At 53.6% G+C, this 13,298-nt stretch overlaps 1 protein-coding gene across 2 annotated transcripts; it reads left to right on the top strand.

Moving 5' to 3' along the window:
- The first annotated feature begins 6,164 nt into the window (after positions 1 to 6,164).
- Positions 6,165 to 9,769, top strand: CDSN (corneodesmosin). Of its 2 annotated transcripts, XM_087437859.1 has the most exons (3): positions 6,165 to 6,249; positions 8,268 to 8,625; positions 8,707 to 9,769. In XM_087437859.1, the coding sequence occupies exons 1-3, from the start codon at positions 6,165 to 6,167 to the stop codon at positions 9,767 to 9,769; spliced, it is 1,506 nt and encodes a 501-aa protein (XP_087293985.1). The 2 variants fall into 2 exon arrangements, with proteins under 2 accessions (XP_087293985.1, XP_004424444.1); XM_004424387.3 differs by having other exon boundaries at positions 8,268 to 9,769.
- The last annotated feature ends 3,529 nt before the right edge of the window (positions 9,770 to 13,298 follow it).

The raw sequence follows: 13,298 nt of genomic DNA, 5'->3' as shown, positions 1-13,298 counted from the left end.
TAAGGAGGTCTCAGCCAGAGGAATTCAGACAGGCCAGGAGAGAAGATGGGCCACGCCCATCCCACCCCTAGAAACTGAGGGCCACACCCGGCCTGGAAGTCCCTCCTGGTACAAGTCCTTCCAGCCTCTCCTGAAAGCACATTCAGACTGAGCCCCGGCCCCTCCCTTGCACCCTCTCCTGCTCCTCCATCCTTTGGATTGGGAAGGGAGCTGGGTCTCTAATTCTGGTGACCAATAACAATAAAGTGCATTAATAGCAACAGTGGAAATAATGACTACTTAATAGGTGAGCATAACGAGCAGACAATGAGCACTGGTTTCCCTCGCACTCACTCCACAGAACAGAGAAGAGGAAAAATATTATTGTTACTCTGAGAGCTAATCACAGCCTCTGTATTCACCTCCTCACAAGACAAGCGGGGTGGTGGCCAAATCAGATGTGACTTAAACAGAGATGTGAAGTCTTGGCCCAGCATGACCATCACTCAGCTGACTCCTTGCTACTTGCGGGAAGTGGGGAACAGGAAAAGAATGGAGGGCAGATAGCCTGGTGGGCAGAGGTCCCACCTGCCAAGTTCTTCCTCTATAGGATCCACTGCCTGAGGATGCCCCTGTCTCTGACCCAGTCCTCACTCCCATGTCCCAGATGCAGTGCCCCAGATCCCTTGGAGAGTGCCAGCAGGGCTGCTAAGAGGGTGAGGACAGGGCATCAGAAGAGCGAAAGTGGAGGCTGACAAGGCCAAATTCCAAGAGGTCAGTTCTAGAGGAGTGTGATGGACCAGGGAGCTGAGTGGAGAAGAAGGAGATAGAGCTGAGTATAGACCATAGCACTGAATATATTTTGAGAGAGTAGAATATATTTTGGCAGTGTGTGGACTGCTCCCCAGAGCAGTGATTCTCAGTAGGGTCAATACGTTATGCTGGGGTGGGATTCCCTAACAGAATCACCTCGGGAATTTTTAAAGTACACAGCACTGTCCTGCCCCACCCCCAGCATCAGAATCATGTCTCGTCCAGGGAGGAATCCCAGGACTTCCTCATCACAGCCATGTAAACTCCAGTATTTGTTAATGGAAGTGTGCTGCATCCTTCAGAGAAAAGAAATCCTCCAGTGGAGAGAAGAGTGGCTCCAGGGAGACAGTCACACGTGAGGAATGCGGGCGGGACAGACAGGCCCAGGAAACAGCATGAGTGAGTGGCTCTGTGTCGGAGCCAAGTTCATGTGCCTGCTGCCCCCTGCCCAGCTAGACTGAGTGCTCCTGGAGGCAAGGCCTTGTCCATTGGTGCATCCCACTCAGTGGGCTTTGCACGTTGCAGATGAGGCTGAGAGGGGTGGAGAACACGAAAACCAGAGATGAAAGGGATGTGTTCCAGAGTCAGGTAGAAAGGGGAAAGGCGGCCTGACACATTCATTCATTCTTTTCACCAAATGCCCACCATGGCTAAGTGCTGGGAATTCAGTGAACAGACATGTGCTGTGCCCCTGTCATGGAGCCCACAGTCCAGGGCCAGTGGTTTCTGTCCCATTTGAGGCCACGTGGGGGCTGCATAGATTCTGTGCTGTGGAGTCTATCTGAGAAGAGGGCAAAGGAGTCAGGCCAGGTGGAACGTGGATTCTGGCCCTGGTCATCTACCACAGGGAAGAAACCACAGAAGTGAGTGGGGCATTCCTAAGAGGCAGGCAGAGGAGAGACTAAAGCTGAGTGAAGTTTAGCCAGTCACATGGCCACACCTGGGCTAACGAGGGTCCACCCAGCACAGATGGGCAGGAACTCCCGCTTACAAATGCCTCCTCTCCATCCATGTTCTTGGTCACGACAGGGACCAGGCGGAGAGTGTGGATGACTCAGGGCCACCATCCCCACTACGGGAAAAACAACTCAGAGGCAGACCCTGCTGGGAGTGGCCTGGAGCGCCAGCCTCCCATGAGGGAGCAGAGGATGTTGTGTTGAGAGAGAGATGAGTCCACCCAGGTGGAGGAGCTGTGACGGGGAGAGAGAGCAGGAGGGGAAGATGCCTCACCTGCAGCAGAGCAGAGAGAGGTGCAAGGAGGGGAGGCGCCACAGGTCCTGGACCACAGACTGGCTCTGGGTGGCCTCTCCGCATCTCTCCCTACAACAAAATAAGCTCCTCTTTCAGACTTTTTCTCTTCCTATTTTTTTCACTCCCTTTTTCTCTCTCTCAAGCCCCAGCCCTAGGTCTATCAAGGACCCTTGTATGAATGCTTGTTCTAGAACTTCCGTCCTGACTTTTAGGCCTGTGGGTGAGATGCAGAGGAGAAATTTTGAGTGGGAGGGTCAGCAGCATTCTAGAGAATTCTTCTCTAGAAAGACATACACACACAAGGAATTTGGTGCACATTCTTACAGGGTTAAGGAATCTCTGAAGTCTGTCCATGGACCATTGCCCTCAGTTTATGGCAGGTGTCAGCCGCATAGAGGAATGTGACCCACGTGGGCTTTTGAGTCCGACAGGCCTGGGTTTGAGTCCTTTGTACTCTTTTGTTTGTTACCAGCTGGTTTGGGCAAATAATTTAAACTCAGTTTCCTCATCTGTGAAATGGGGGAGGAATAACCCTTACCCCCGGGGGGCTGTCGTGAGGATTAAACACTAGAGCACGTGTGGAGTCCCTGGGATGCTGGCGGGCCGCAGCCGGCAATCGGGAAATGGTAGTTCTGTCCCCCAAGCCTTTCTTTGACCGTGCTGTTCCCCATTCAAAGCCTGCTGTTCCCTGCGTCCTCCTGCACGCACTCCATTCCTCCTTCAGCCTGGTGTTATGGATCACCTACAGTGCTGGTCCAAGCAGCCTTTCCATTCCTCCACCCCACTTCTCCTCTGCATACATGCTCCCCTCGCCAACCCAAGCCAGCCGCTCCTTCTAAAAGTACCTTCAGTGTCTGAGTCTGAGCTGCCTGCTCCCTGCTCTTCTCCTCATTCCTCAAGGCCCAGGGAAAGTCCTGCCACCTCCCGGAAGCCAAGTGCCTGCCCCCTTTCTCTACACCAGCCTTCTGTCTATACTGCGTGTTCCCAGCTGGACTGCAGCTCCCTGAGGGCCAGGACAACTCATCTTCCTCCTCATTGCATCTTCCAAAGCACAGTGCAGGACCGTGTACGCTGAACCACTGCCCGGTGCAGAACACACCAGCACAGAGCAGCCCAGGGTGGCCTGGACCTGGAGCAGACACGACCTGCCTTCTTCATAAATGCGGGGGAGGGATCGCCGACCTCTTGCCTATGGAAGGCACGTGCTTTGAGCTTGGTTTTCTCTGGTAGGGGGTGGCCCTGTGTTACCCCCGCTCTCTCACCGAGTCCATCCATTGGGCAGGGCACTCCCTGGGGGGTTAGGGGTACACTCTGTGGCTGGGTAACGCAGCCTCACCTGTACCACCGAGGGCATCATCTAACTGGTGAGCATCCCAGAAGGAGGCCCTGGCCTGGGCGGGCATTCAGCCCTTCCCTCCCCTCCTCGGCCCCATTAGCTTCAGGTTTTCGCTGCCTGAGCTGAGAGAAGGGTTAATGGTGAGCACCAGGGACAGAGCACAGTAAAACACAGCGAGCAGATAGGATTTCAGTAAGAAACAGGGAGAGCGGAGAGGAGCTCAGAGGGCCGGCATGTGGGCAGGGCAGTGGAGGAATGGGGCAGACACGGGTGGTGGGATGGGGTGGACAGAGTGGATAGGAGGACAGCAGACAGGAGTTGGAATGTGGCCACATACCAGGTGGCTGGAGATCTGGCAAGAGGCCAAGAGAGACTGTGCCTCCTCCAGCCTCATCTGTCCTGGCCAAGGTTTGAGGGCATCCGGGAGGAATGGGACAAGAAAGTGTTGCCACCTATGGGGAAAAGAAAACCCCCCAGGCCCCGCTGTTCCTCCCCTTCTCCCCACCCACAAGGTTCCTGGCACCTCTCTTCTCTGGCCACTCCCTTCCCTGCTCCCAGCGTCCCCTCTCTCCTTCCTCTTCTCCTGGACAGGGAGCCATTGGGGCCTGAGAGTCTAGGGAGGGAACAGATATGGCATTCAGAAGGAGTAACATCATTTTAAATAACACCCCTGTGTGCAGCATGTCTGCTGCTCTGTAGGGGGCAGAGGGCAAAGGAGACTCGCCTGGGTCAGCTGGGCTGGATAGAGAGCCTGGAGCTGTGGGGTGAGCCCATCATGTTTGCTTTCCCCCGGTGGAGGACAGAGACAGGAGCAACTGTGAGCAAACACAGGCTGTTTGCTGAGCGCCTGTGCCCAGGAGGGTTACAGCCCTTGTCCCATTTAATCCTTCTGATAGTTTCCCATTTGATCTTCACAAAGTCCCTGCAAGGCAGGCATGATTTAAAATATCCCTATTTTATAGACGAGGACACTGAAGTTCAGAAAGGTTTGGTGAGTTGCCCAAAGCTGGGAGGTTAGCTGAGACCTGAACCCAGGTCATTCTGGTTCTAAAGGCAGCGTTTTTTGCCCCCCCCACCCCCTCCCTGCATCAACCGTCTTCAGAGGACCCTGTCCCGTTACCTTACCTCCATGCTGTCCCGTTACCTCCTCTCCCACACCTATTCCAGCCCCTCTTCCTTCCCACTCCCATTTTGAGAGCTGGCAGAAAGTCAAGGACTAGACTAGACTGCATGTGGCTATTTACATTTAAATTAAGGGAAATTAAAAAAATTCAGTTCCTCCATCAGTAGTTGGTTATACTAGCGCCATTTCAAATGCTGAGTTGCCACATGTGGCTGGTGGCTGCTGTATTGGACAGCATGGATATAGAATATCTCCATCATCCCAGAAAGTTCTATGGACAGTGCTGGGCTGGAGTTAGAGGCAGGGCAGGACAGAGAGGGGTAGAGCCCAGGCAAGGGTTCAGGGATAGAGCTGCCTTTGTGAGCAGACTGGGGGGTATGGAAATGAGAGTCTGGTGGGGGAGCAGGGAGAGGTCTGGGTGGGCCAGGGGAGGAGGACAGAGCAGCTTGCCCTGACTCCCAGGCTCCTCCCTCCGATACTGATACTCTCAGCAACACCTGTGAGCAATTAATTGGCTGGGGTGGAGCCAGGGCCAAAGCAAGAGGGAGGGAATGGGATGGAGGAGGAGCCGCCCCCTCTTAGCAGGGCTCAGGGCTCTGGTCCTCCATGCCTCCCTTTCATCCTTCAGGGACCTGGGAGCCTGCCTGGCCCTCCTTTATCCCACCCAGACACGAGCTGGCTGCTTCCTGTTCGCTCATCCAGGCCAGGCAGCCAGCTAATGGGCCGCAGGGTCACCACCTTCCCAATTAGTCTTATTAGCCTCTTGCTCACCCACTGGAGTCAGGGTCACCAGCCGTGAGGGAGAGGCTGTGAGTGGCCTGTGAGTAACTGAGGCCCAGCTATGACAGGGGTCTCCAGCCCAGGCATCTCCCCAGGCCAAGGCACTGGCACCCAGCACCCCTCATGCTGTCCCTGGAGCCCCCCGGAAGAGAGAAGTCAGGAAGCTGGTTTTTGGAGTACAGAATTCCTAGTTGCTGAGAGGGAAAAGGCTCACTCATTGGTAGAAGATGAAACAGGTGTGTGGGAGGCATTGTACTCAGGCAGTGGCAGCAGGAGTGGGGTACAGGAGACTGGGGGTGGCTGTAGATCCTTATATCTGGAGGAGGAAAGTGGAGGCTAAGTGATGAATCCTGAGGAAAGGGGCAGATCCAGGGTCTGTGGACGGGAACCTGGATGGGGTTGACCATGTGGTGGGGGCTGGGGCAGGTACCCCAGAGCAGAAGGGAAAGTTTAAATGCCCAGTCTGTGAGTAGAGGGAGGATGGGGAGCCAGACAACACTGGGGAAGGCAGGAGAATGAAGGAGTCAGGTGACTGGGTCCACTGGTGAGATTGGCCGCCCCAGAGTGGGCGGCCATTGCGGCAGAGCGCCTGGTTCCAGGTTAGGCAATGAGGAGCCAGGGGCAGGCCAGTCAGGTGGCAGGAATTGTGAGGGCCCCATGGCCACAGGTACCCCACACTGCAGCCACCTCTGCTGCTGAGTAGGCAGATGCCCGGCCTGATTACTTCAGCTCCTCTCAGCCACACCAACCTCCCCCAGGCACCTACCCCTCCGCCTCTCCTCCCCTCCCCACAGTGACTCCTGCCAGGAGAATGTCCAGCCCGGGCATAAAGGCCCTGGGTGTCCACGAGCTGCCGTCAGTCAGAAGGTCGCACAGTCCAAGATGGGCTCCTCTCGGGCACCCCAGATGGGGCGTGTGGGAGGGCAAGGGATGATGGCATTGCTGCTGGCTGGTCTCCTCCTGCCAGGTAGGAGCCCTGGGAGCGAGGGCGGGAAGTCGGGGGGAGAGGAAGGATACAGATACCAGGTCAGGGAAAACTGGCGGGATCCAGTGCCTGGGAGGGACACCCGTGTGGGCAGAGTCCAGGAGAGGACCTGGCAAGGGGGCAAGGGCAGGGGCTCTGGAATCTGATGTTTGTGTCTAGGGGCTGCTCCTCACTGCCTTGTCACTTCAGACAAGTTACTTTAACTTTCCTCATATTCTGAAACTCTAAAATGGGGTTAATGATAACAGCTAGCTCTAGTCTCTCTGTGGGTCTCAAATTAAATGATGTATGTGACAAGTGCTTTGGAAATTCTACAGGGTGATATAAACATTGGTTGTTGTTATTATTCTTATTATTCTTAGAGTGCTAGAAGATGATGATTGGATACTTAATGGCCATAATAATTGCTACCATTTAGAGAGCTCTTTTTATGTGCCTCACACTGTTCTAGCACTTTAAATACATTAGCAGTTTGATCATTAGAGGAACCATATGAGAGATTTGTTATTCCCACTCCACAAATGGGGACACTGAGACTCAGAGAGGTTAGGAAACTGGCTCAAGATCACAAATTAGAAAGCAGAAAAGCGGGATCCAAACCCCAGGCCCAGCGACTGTGGGGCCAGTGTGGTTGACCACCAGATATTTACGGTGACCTTCCCTGGCCCTGTGAGCAGGCTATGTGGCGTCTGGGGGAGCAGAGGAGGAGAGCAGCTGACTGAAGGGTGCTGTGGGCAGAGCTGGGGTTTGGTGTGGAAGGGGACACAGAGAACTCCTTTCTGAGGAGAGAGTGAGACATCACAGATGTGGAGACCTGTTTGTTGGTGGAGGGTTCAGGGATGAGGGGCAATAATAAATCATAATGTCTAACACTTTACGTTTTCTTAAAGTGCCTTCCATATAGATGATCACGTTCAGTCCTCACAGTAACGCTGTGAGGAAGGCAGGACAAATTCAGCCTCTCTGAAAGTATAAACTAGAGTATGTGGTTCTATCCACACCACTTGGGACGTGAAGGGGTTGAGGTAGAGAGTGGAGGCAGGATGGGGGTAGGGTCAGCCTGGGGTTGGGAGCAAAGTGTCACTTAAGGAAAGAAGAGGTTCCACATCAAGAAGAGAAGTGAAGGCAGAAGCAGTCAGATATGGGCCTGTGGGGGCAGACAGGCATTTGGGTGACGGCTGGGCGGGGAGAGAGGCAAGCTGATGAAGGTCATGAGCCTTGGAGGAGGGTTTCACCCTGGTGTCCCTGGGCCGGGCCAGGAGCACAGGGGTGGCTCAGGGTGCGGTGTCCTGTCACACTGGTACCAGCAGGTCCTGGAGCAACAGTGGGTGCCCCCACGTCCTGGCCTGCAGCCAGCTTTCCTGGCTTGGGCAGTGCTGAGATGGGAAACAGAATTTCCATCCTTCGTCCAAGCCTGGACCCTACGAGGAAGGTGGTGACTGAATCTTAGTCCTCAAATACCCTATGCTTTACTTCAGTCCCTCTGCCACTGCTTTCTTTTTTCTCAGCGTCTCCTTTGCTGTTTCCTTCCATCTCAGTCCTCTGTTGTCTTGTCTTCTCCTTTCATTTGGTCCCTTGGTCTCACCCGGGGTTTCTTCCCTCTGGACTTATGCACGCCCCCCTCAGCCCTCAGAGTCTCAGTCTCCCTGCTCTCTGTCTCTCTGGGGTCCTTTCTTTTATACCTATTTGTTTCTCCCATTTCTCCCTTCCCTCTTATCTTCCTTCCAGTCCTCCTACTTTGAAGTCTCATTTTCTTTTCTCTGGTAGATGTCTGCCCTGCCCCCCACGACCCCCCTCCCAGGGCCCCCTCCCAGAATAAAGAGACTGCCCTTAGTCTGCCATTTCATTTCCCTTTAGAGACACAGCCAGATCTCCTTCCCTTTTCCACTCCAAACTCTCCCTGGGCTCCTCTCGGGAGAAATCAGAATGGATGATGACTGAAAGGGGAGGGAGAAAGCCAAGCCTCTCAAGCTCTTACTAACCACAACTTTCCTCCCCAGGGACCTTGGCTAAGAGCATTGGGACCTTCTCAGACCCCTGTAAAGACCCCACTCGCATCACCTCCCCCAATGACCCCTGTCTCATTGGGAATGATGGCTCCAGTAGCTTCAGTAGCCACAGTGGCTCCAGCAGTTCCAGCAGTTCCAGTTCCAGTGGCTCCAGTGGTGGCTCTGGTGGTGGCTCCGGTGGTTCCGGTGTCTCCAGTGGTGGCTCCAGCGGATCCGGTGTCATCCAGGGTGGTTCTTCAGGATCTGCGTTACTTACGCCAGGCACAGGGTATTCCCAGATCAGCCACTCCTCCGGTTCTGGCTCTGGTCTTCAGGGTGCATCCAGCTCCTCCCTGTCGGGCAGCATCAGGCCCCCATCGGGAAGCATCAACTCCCAACCAGGGTCTGGCTCAGCTCTACCAACCGACGGTGCTTCTTCCCGCTTGGGAAGCTCTTCCCAGTCTGGAGGAGGCTCAAGCTCTTCTGTTTCCCAAACCTCCCGGATATCCAGCAGCGGTGACCAAAAGGTCAACTCCAACCTGCGCCCCTGTAGTTCAGATGTCCCTGACTCTCCCTGCAGTGGGGGGCCTGTTGTCTCGCACTCCAGCTCCTACATCTCCAGCTCCCACTCTGTGTCAGGAGGTCAAAGGCCTGTGGTGGTGGTGGTGGAGCAGCAAGGTTCTGGTGGCCCCAGAGGGGTTCAAGGTGTCCCCTGTAACAATGGTGGCCATTCAGGCAAGCCCTGTCCTCCCATCACCTCTGTAGACAACTCCTACGGCAGCTATGAGGTGGTAGGTGGCTCCTCTGACAGTTACCTGGTCCCAGGCATGACCTACAGTAAGGGCAAAATCTACCCTGTGGGCTACTTCACCAAAGATAACCCTGTCAGAGGCTCTCCAGGGGCCCCCTCCTTTGCAGCTGGGCCCCCCATCTCTGAGGGCAAATACTTCTCCAGCAATCCCATCATCCCCAGCCACAGCTCCTCTAGTTCCAACATCTACCAGTCAGGAGCTTCCCCGGCCATTGTGTTCCAGCCCGTGGGCTCTGGTGGGGTCCAGCCCTGTGGAGTCGGCTCCACAGGCGCTAAGGGGCCCTGCTCCCTCTCCATTCCTGGAGTCTACAGCAGTTCTAGCCTTTCCAGCAGTTCTGGTTCATCCTCCCATCCCTGTGGCGGTGTTTCCCAGGGGCCCTGCTCCCCACCAGGCACTGGCTCCTCCGCTGGCAGCTCCAGCTCTCAGTCCAGTGGCAAAACCATCCTTCATCCCTGCGGCAGCAAGTCCAGCTCTCCTGGTCACCCTTGCATATCTGTCTCCTCCTCAACATTGAGTGAGGGTCCCAATGGCTCTCCCGAACCTGATCCCTCAGCTGGTGCCAAGCCCTGTGGCTCCAGCAGCTCTGGAAAGATCCCCTGCCGCTCCATTCGGGACCTCCTGGCCCAAGTGAAGCCTCTGGGGCCACAGCTGGCTGACCCTGAAGTTTTCCTACCCCAGGGAGAGTTACTTGACAGACCATAAGTCAGCTTTTATACACGCACATGTACAGGCATACACACACGTACACACGTACTATCTCCCAGTTGAGAGAAGTCCAGGGGCCCAGGCATTGGATTAGCTCCCTTTCCCTCCTCCTTCCCAAGAAGCTGCTCTATTTCCTCCATTGCTCCAATGTGGCAGACTCTCCCTCATCACCTCTTCTTTCTTCATCTTCCCAAACTGTAGATTCCAAATCTCTTTCCTTATTCTCTCCTATCGCTTAGATTCCCATTCTCCCACAGTGCCCTCCCTGCCAGATAACCACGCCCTAAAATTTCCTTTGCCATTTCTTTGAGATGGTACAGTCCATTGGCTAACCCTGCCCCTTCAGATTCTTGACTGGGAAACCCCTGTAATGTCCCAGAGTAACTCTGATGCCTACACACGTCATCCCCTCCCCTCCCCCTTTGCCAAATAAAGCATAGTCCAAACTATTATCTGAAAACAATGACCTCTCTTTGCCATCTGGCAACCAGTGCGATATGCCGTTGGGTTCTCACACTCCTGGTTCCACTCCCACCCCCATTAGAGAACCACATTCCTCTGTGAGTTCCAAACACTCCTCCTTTCCTCTCAAGGTCTCCATCTCAGTCCCCCTTTCTGGCTGCCACTTCCCTCAAGGCTCGGATGCTTCCTTATGTGAGAGAGGTACCAGGGATCTGCAGAGACTGCAGGCTCCCTGCTCTCTCTGGATCCTGGACAAATGTCTCAATAAACTGTGTGAACTAGATGTAGACTTTTTGCCTTCTTGGAGTCCCAGGTCTCCTCTTAGGACCTGGGTGATGCTCTCCTATGCCTCTAGAGGTCCCGTGTCTCTCATTTTCATTCATAATTTGGCCCAGTATTTCTCTTATACCTTACAGCTCCTCCCACAAAGGAGGAAGACAATAAATATTTGTTGAACTGAAAGCAGAGGTTGCTTGGTCTCCCAGATCCTTCCCCCCACTTCTTTCTTCTCTTATTGCTCCAGGAAATTCATTCTCTCTCCACTCCCCATTCACCCTGAGGTCCTTCACTCTCCCCATAGAGAGCCTTAATTATTTCCTCCCTTTCCCTACCCAGGCTCCTTCTCTTTTACCATTAGTTTGCCTCACCTTCTAGACGCCATTCTCTCTGGGAGTCCTGAGTGTCGATTTTCTGGGTTTCTGGGACCCTGGAACCTTGGGAAGGTTAGAACACAACAACCGGACCGGATTCCTGGTGACTGAGTAGGAGCCCAGGTGGGCGTTGTTCTGGGAGCTGGGGGGTGGAGAGAGTAAAAGACAGAGAGGGTTGGAGCATGACAGGAAGTGCAGCCAGGCATGGTGACTCACTGGCCTACATAAAAATGCCCCAGCCCATGGCAGAACAGAGCCAGCAGTGTCCTCTCCACCTCCACACTCTTGCTGCCTCTGCTACCGTTCTAGAGTGAGCGCTGTGGGAGGTGAGAGGGCAGAACACTGTAGTGGAGAAGGGGAGGTGGCCTCCATGGGAGAAAAGAGAGAAAAGGAGGGTGGTAATAGCCATGCACCTATGTCCTGGAGACAGGCAGGGAGAGGCTGAGGCCGAGTATGTACTCAGATTCCAAGGAGGGGAGAGTGGGCTGTGCTAGTCTCTATAGGAAGAGCCTCACCCCAAAGCAAAGGCCACCTCTCGGAACCTCTGCTTGGCTGCAAAGGAATTCACTCCTACTGTAGGATCTACCCCATTCTCTCCTATTGGGATAGTGTTAGCTGGTCCCAAATTTAAGACCATTGTTGAAATTCCAAGTCCTGAACCAGCAGAAATGTGTTTCACTGATCAGAAACGACCTGGGGCAGCTGAGCCAACCTGCAGAGTTGACTGAAGACAGAGGAGGACTCCAGAACAGTCCTGTTTCTGTCATCACTGTTGAGTCACCCGTGGTCTGGCATCCAGCCCCTGGACTGCAGCCAATGACAGGAATTGAGGCTCTCACAGGCTCCGTGGACCGCAACTGTAGTGTGTGGGGGGAGTGCGGGGGAGGGGATATAGCCTCTGATGTGGGGATTCCTATAGTCTCTGGTGTGTTCCAGGTCAAAGGTTTTGCAAAACTGGTCGATGTCACCAAAAAGGCTGCTGCCCTCTATTGGCCAGTTCTGGAGAGGAGCTCTTCACTCTTCCGGTAGCTAGCCAGCAGGGGCTGGGAATGAGGATGGAACAATAAAATCTAACAGCTAATATTTAAACTTCATGCAACCAGGGAAGCCTAGTATGGGTGTGTCCAGGAAGCAATAGAAAGAACAAAGGCATTTAAACACTTTTTATTGTAAATATTTCAAATGTATTTAAGAGTAGACAAAACGGCTAATGAATCCCTATGCTCCCATCACTCAGTCTTAACAATGATCAATTTATGGCCAATTGACAACAGCATTTAAACGCCCTCCTCTATTGTTAGTTGGAAATACTTGCTCTCTCTCAGTATTTATTATATTCTGTGGACACATTTGGCCATCTGTGGTGGCCACCGGTGCCCCACCACCACCTAAGATATCCACGTCCTAATCCCTGGAACTTGTGAGTATGTTAGGTTACATAGCAAAGGGAAATTGAAGTTGCAGATGGAATTAAGGTTGTTAGTCAGCCGACCTTAAAATAGAGGGATTATCCTGGATTATTTGGGTGGGCCCAATGTAATCATAAGGGTCTTTAAATGCGGAAAAGGGAAGAAGAAGAGGAGGTCAGGGTGATGCAATGTGAGAAGATCCTGCTGTTTCTGGCTTTCAACATGGGGGAAGGGACCATGGGCCAAGGAATGTAGGTGCCTTCTAGAAGCTGGAAAACACAAGGAAATGGATTCTCTCCTAGAGCCTCCAGAGGGGAACATAGCCCTGCTGACACCTTGATTCTAACCTAGTGAGATTCATTTTTAACTTCTTTTCTTCAAAATTGTAAGATAATAAATTTGTGTTGTAAGCAATTAAGTTTGTGGAAATTTGTTACAGCAGCCATAGGACATTAATACACCATCATCGCTTAAGAACGGGAACCAGGTCTATCTCCCTAGATACAGAGGCTCATCTAGGAGCAGCCCCTCAGATGGGGGCCACTTATGCACCCAGAACCTCCTGCAGGTTGGGGTCAAGGTGAAGGAGCTATGGGGATGCATGAGAAAGGGGTGCTGGGAGAGAATGATCTGGATCCCAAGAGAAGGAGAAGAGAACCAAGTGTTTCTATTGCGGAGAAGGCAATGAAGAGATTGGGACCCCAAGGGTGAAGGTCCTTGTGTGCTTGGCATAGGGACCCAGGGAAGGGTAGGGCTGGCAACCATGATGAGCTGTGAGCCAGGACACCTGGGTCAGGAAGGGGCGGGGAGCTTGAGGAAAGGATCCAGGGAGGTAAACACCCAGCTCCCCTGGGACATTGAAATGGCACCTGTTGCCACAGACTGAATTAGGAATAAGGGTGGAATGTGGAGATTTATTGTCTCTACAACCACTGGCCCAGCCTGTTTTTGCTGTCCCCCGCCCCACTAACAGGATAAAGGCTGGCTGTCTTGGGGTTGTGGGAG

This window comes from Ceratotherium simum, chromosome 13 (assembly GCF_057802395.1).
Source record: "Ceratotherium simum simum isolate JZ-2026a chromosome 13, ASM5780239v1, whole genome shotgun sequence".
NCBI lineage: Eukaryota > Metazoa > Chordata > Mammalia > Perissodactyla > Rhinocerotidae > Ceratotherium > Ceratotherium simum.
The sequence above is the reverse complement of the archived record's forward strand: the minus strand, read 5'-3'. Positions and strand labels throughout refer to the sequence as shown.

Coding starts and splice junctions, on each gene's coding strand:
- CDSN (XM_004424387.3), top strand. CDS start 6,165: ATGGGCTCCTCTCGGGCACCCCAGATGGGGCGTGTGGGAGGGCAAGGG. Junction 6,250..8,267: donor GGCTGGTCTCCTCCTGCCAG/GTAGGAGCCCTG, acceptor TTTCCTCCCCAG/GGACCTTGGCTAAGAGCATT.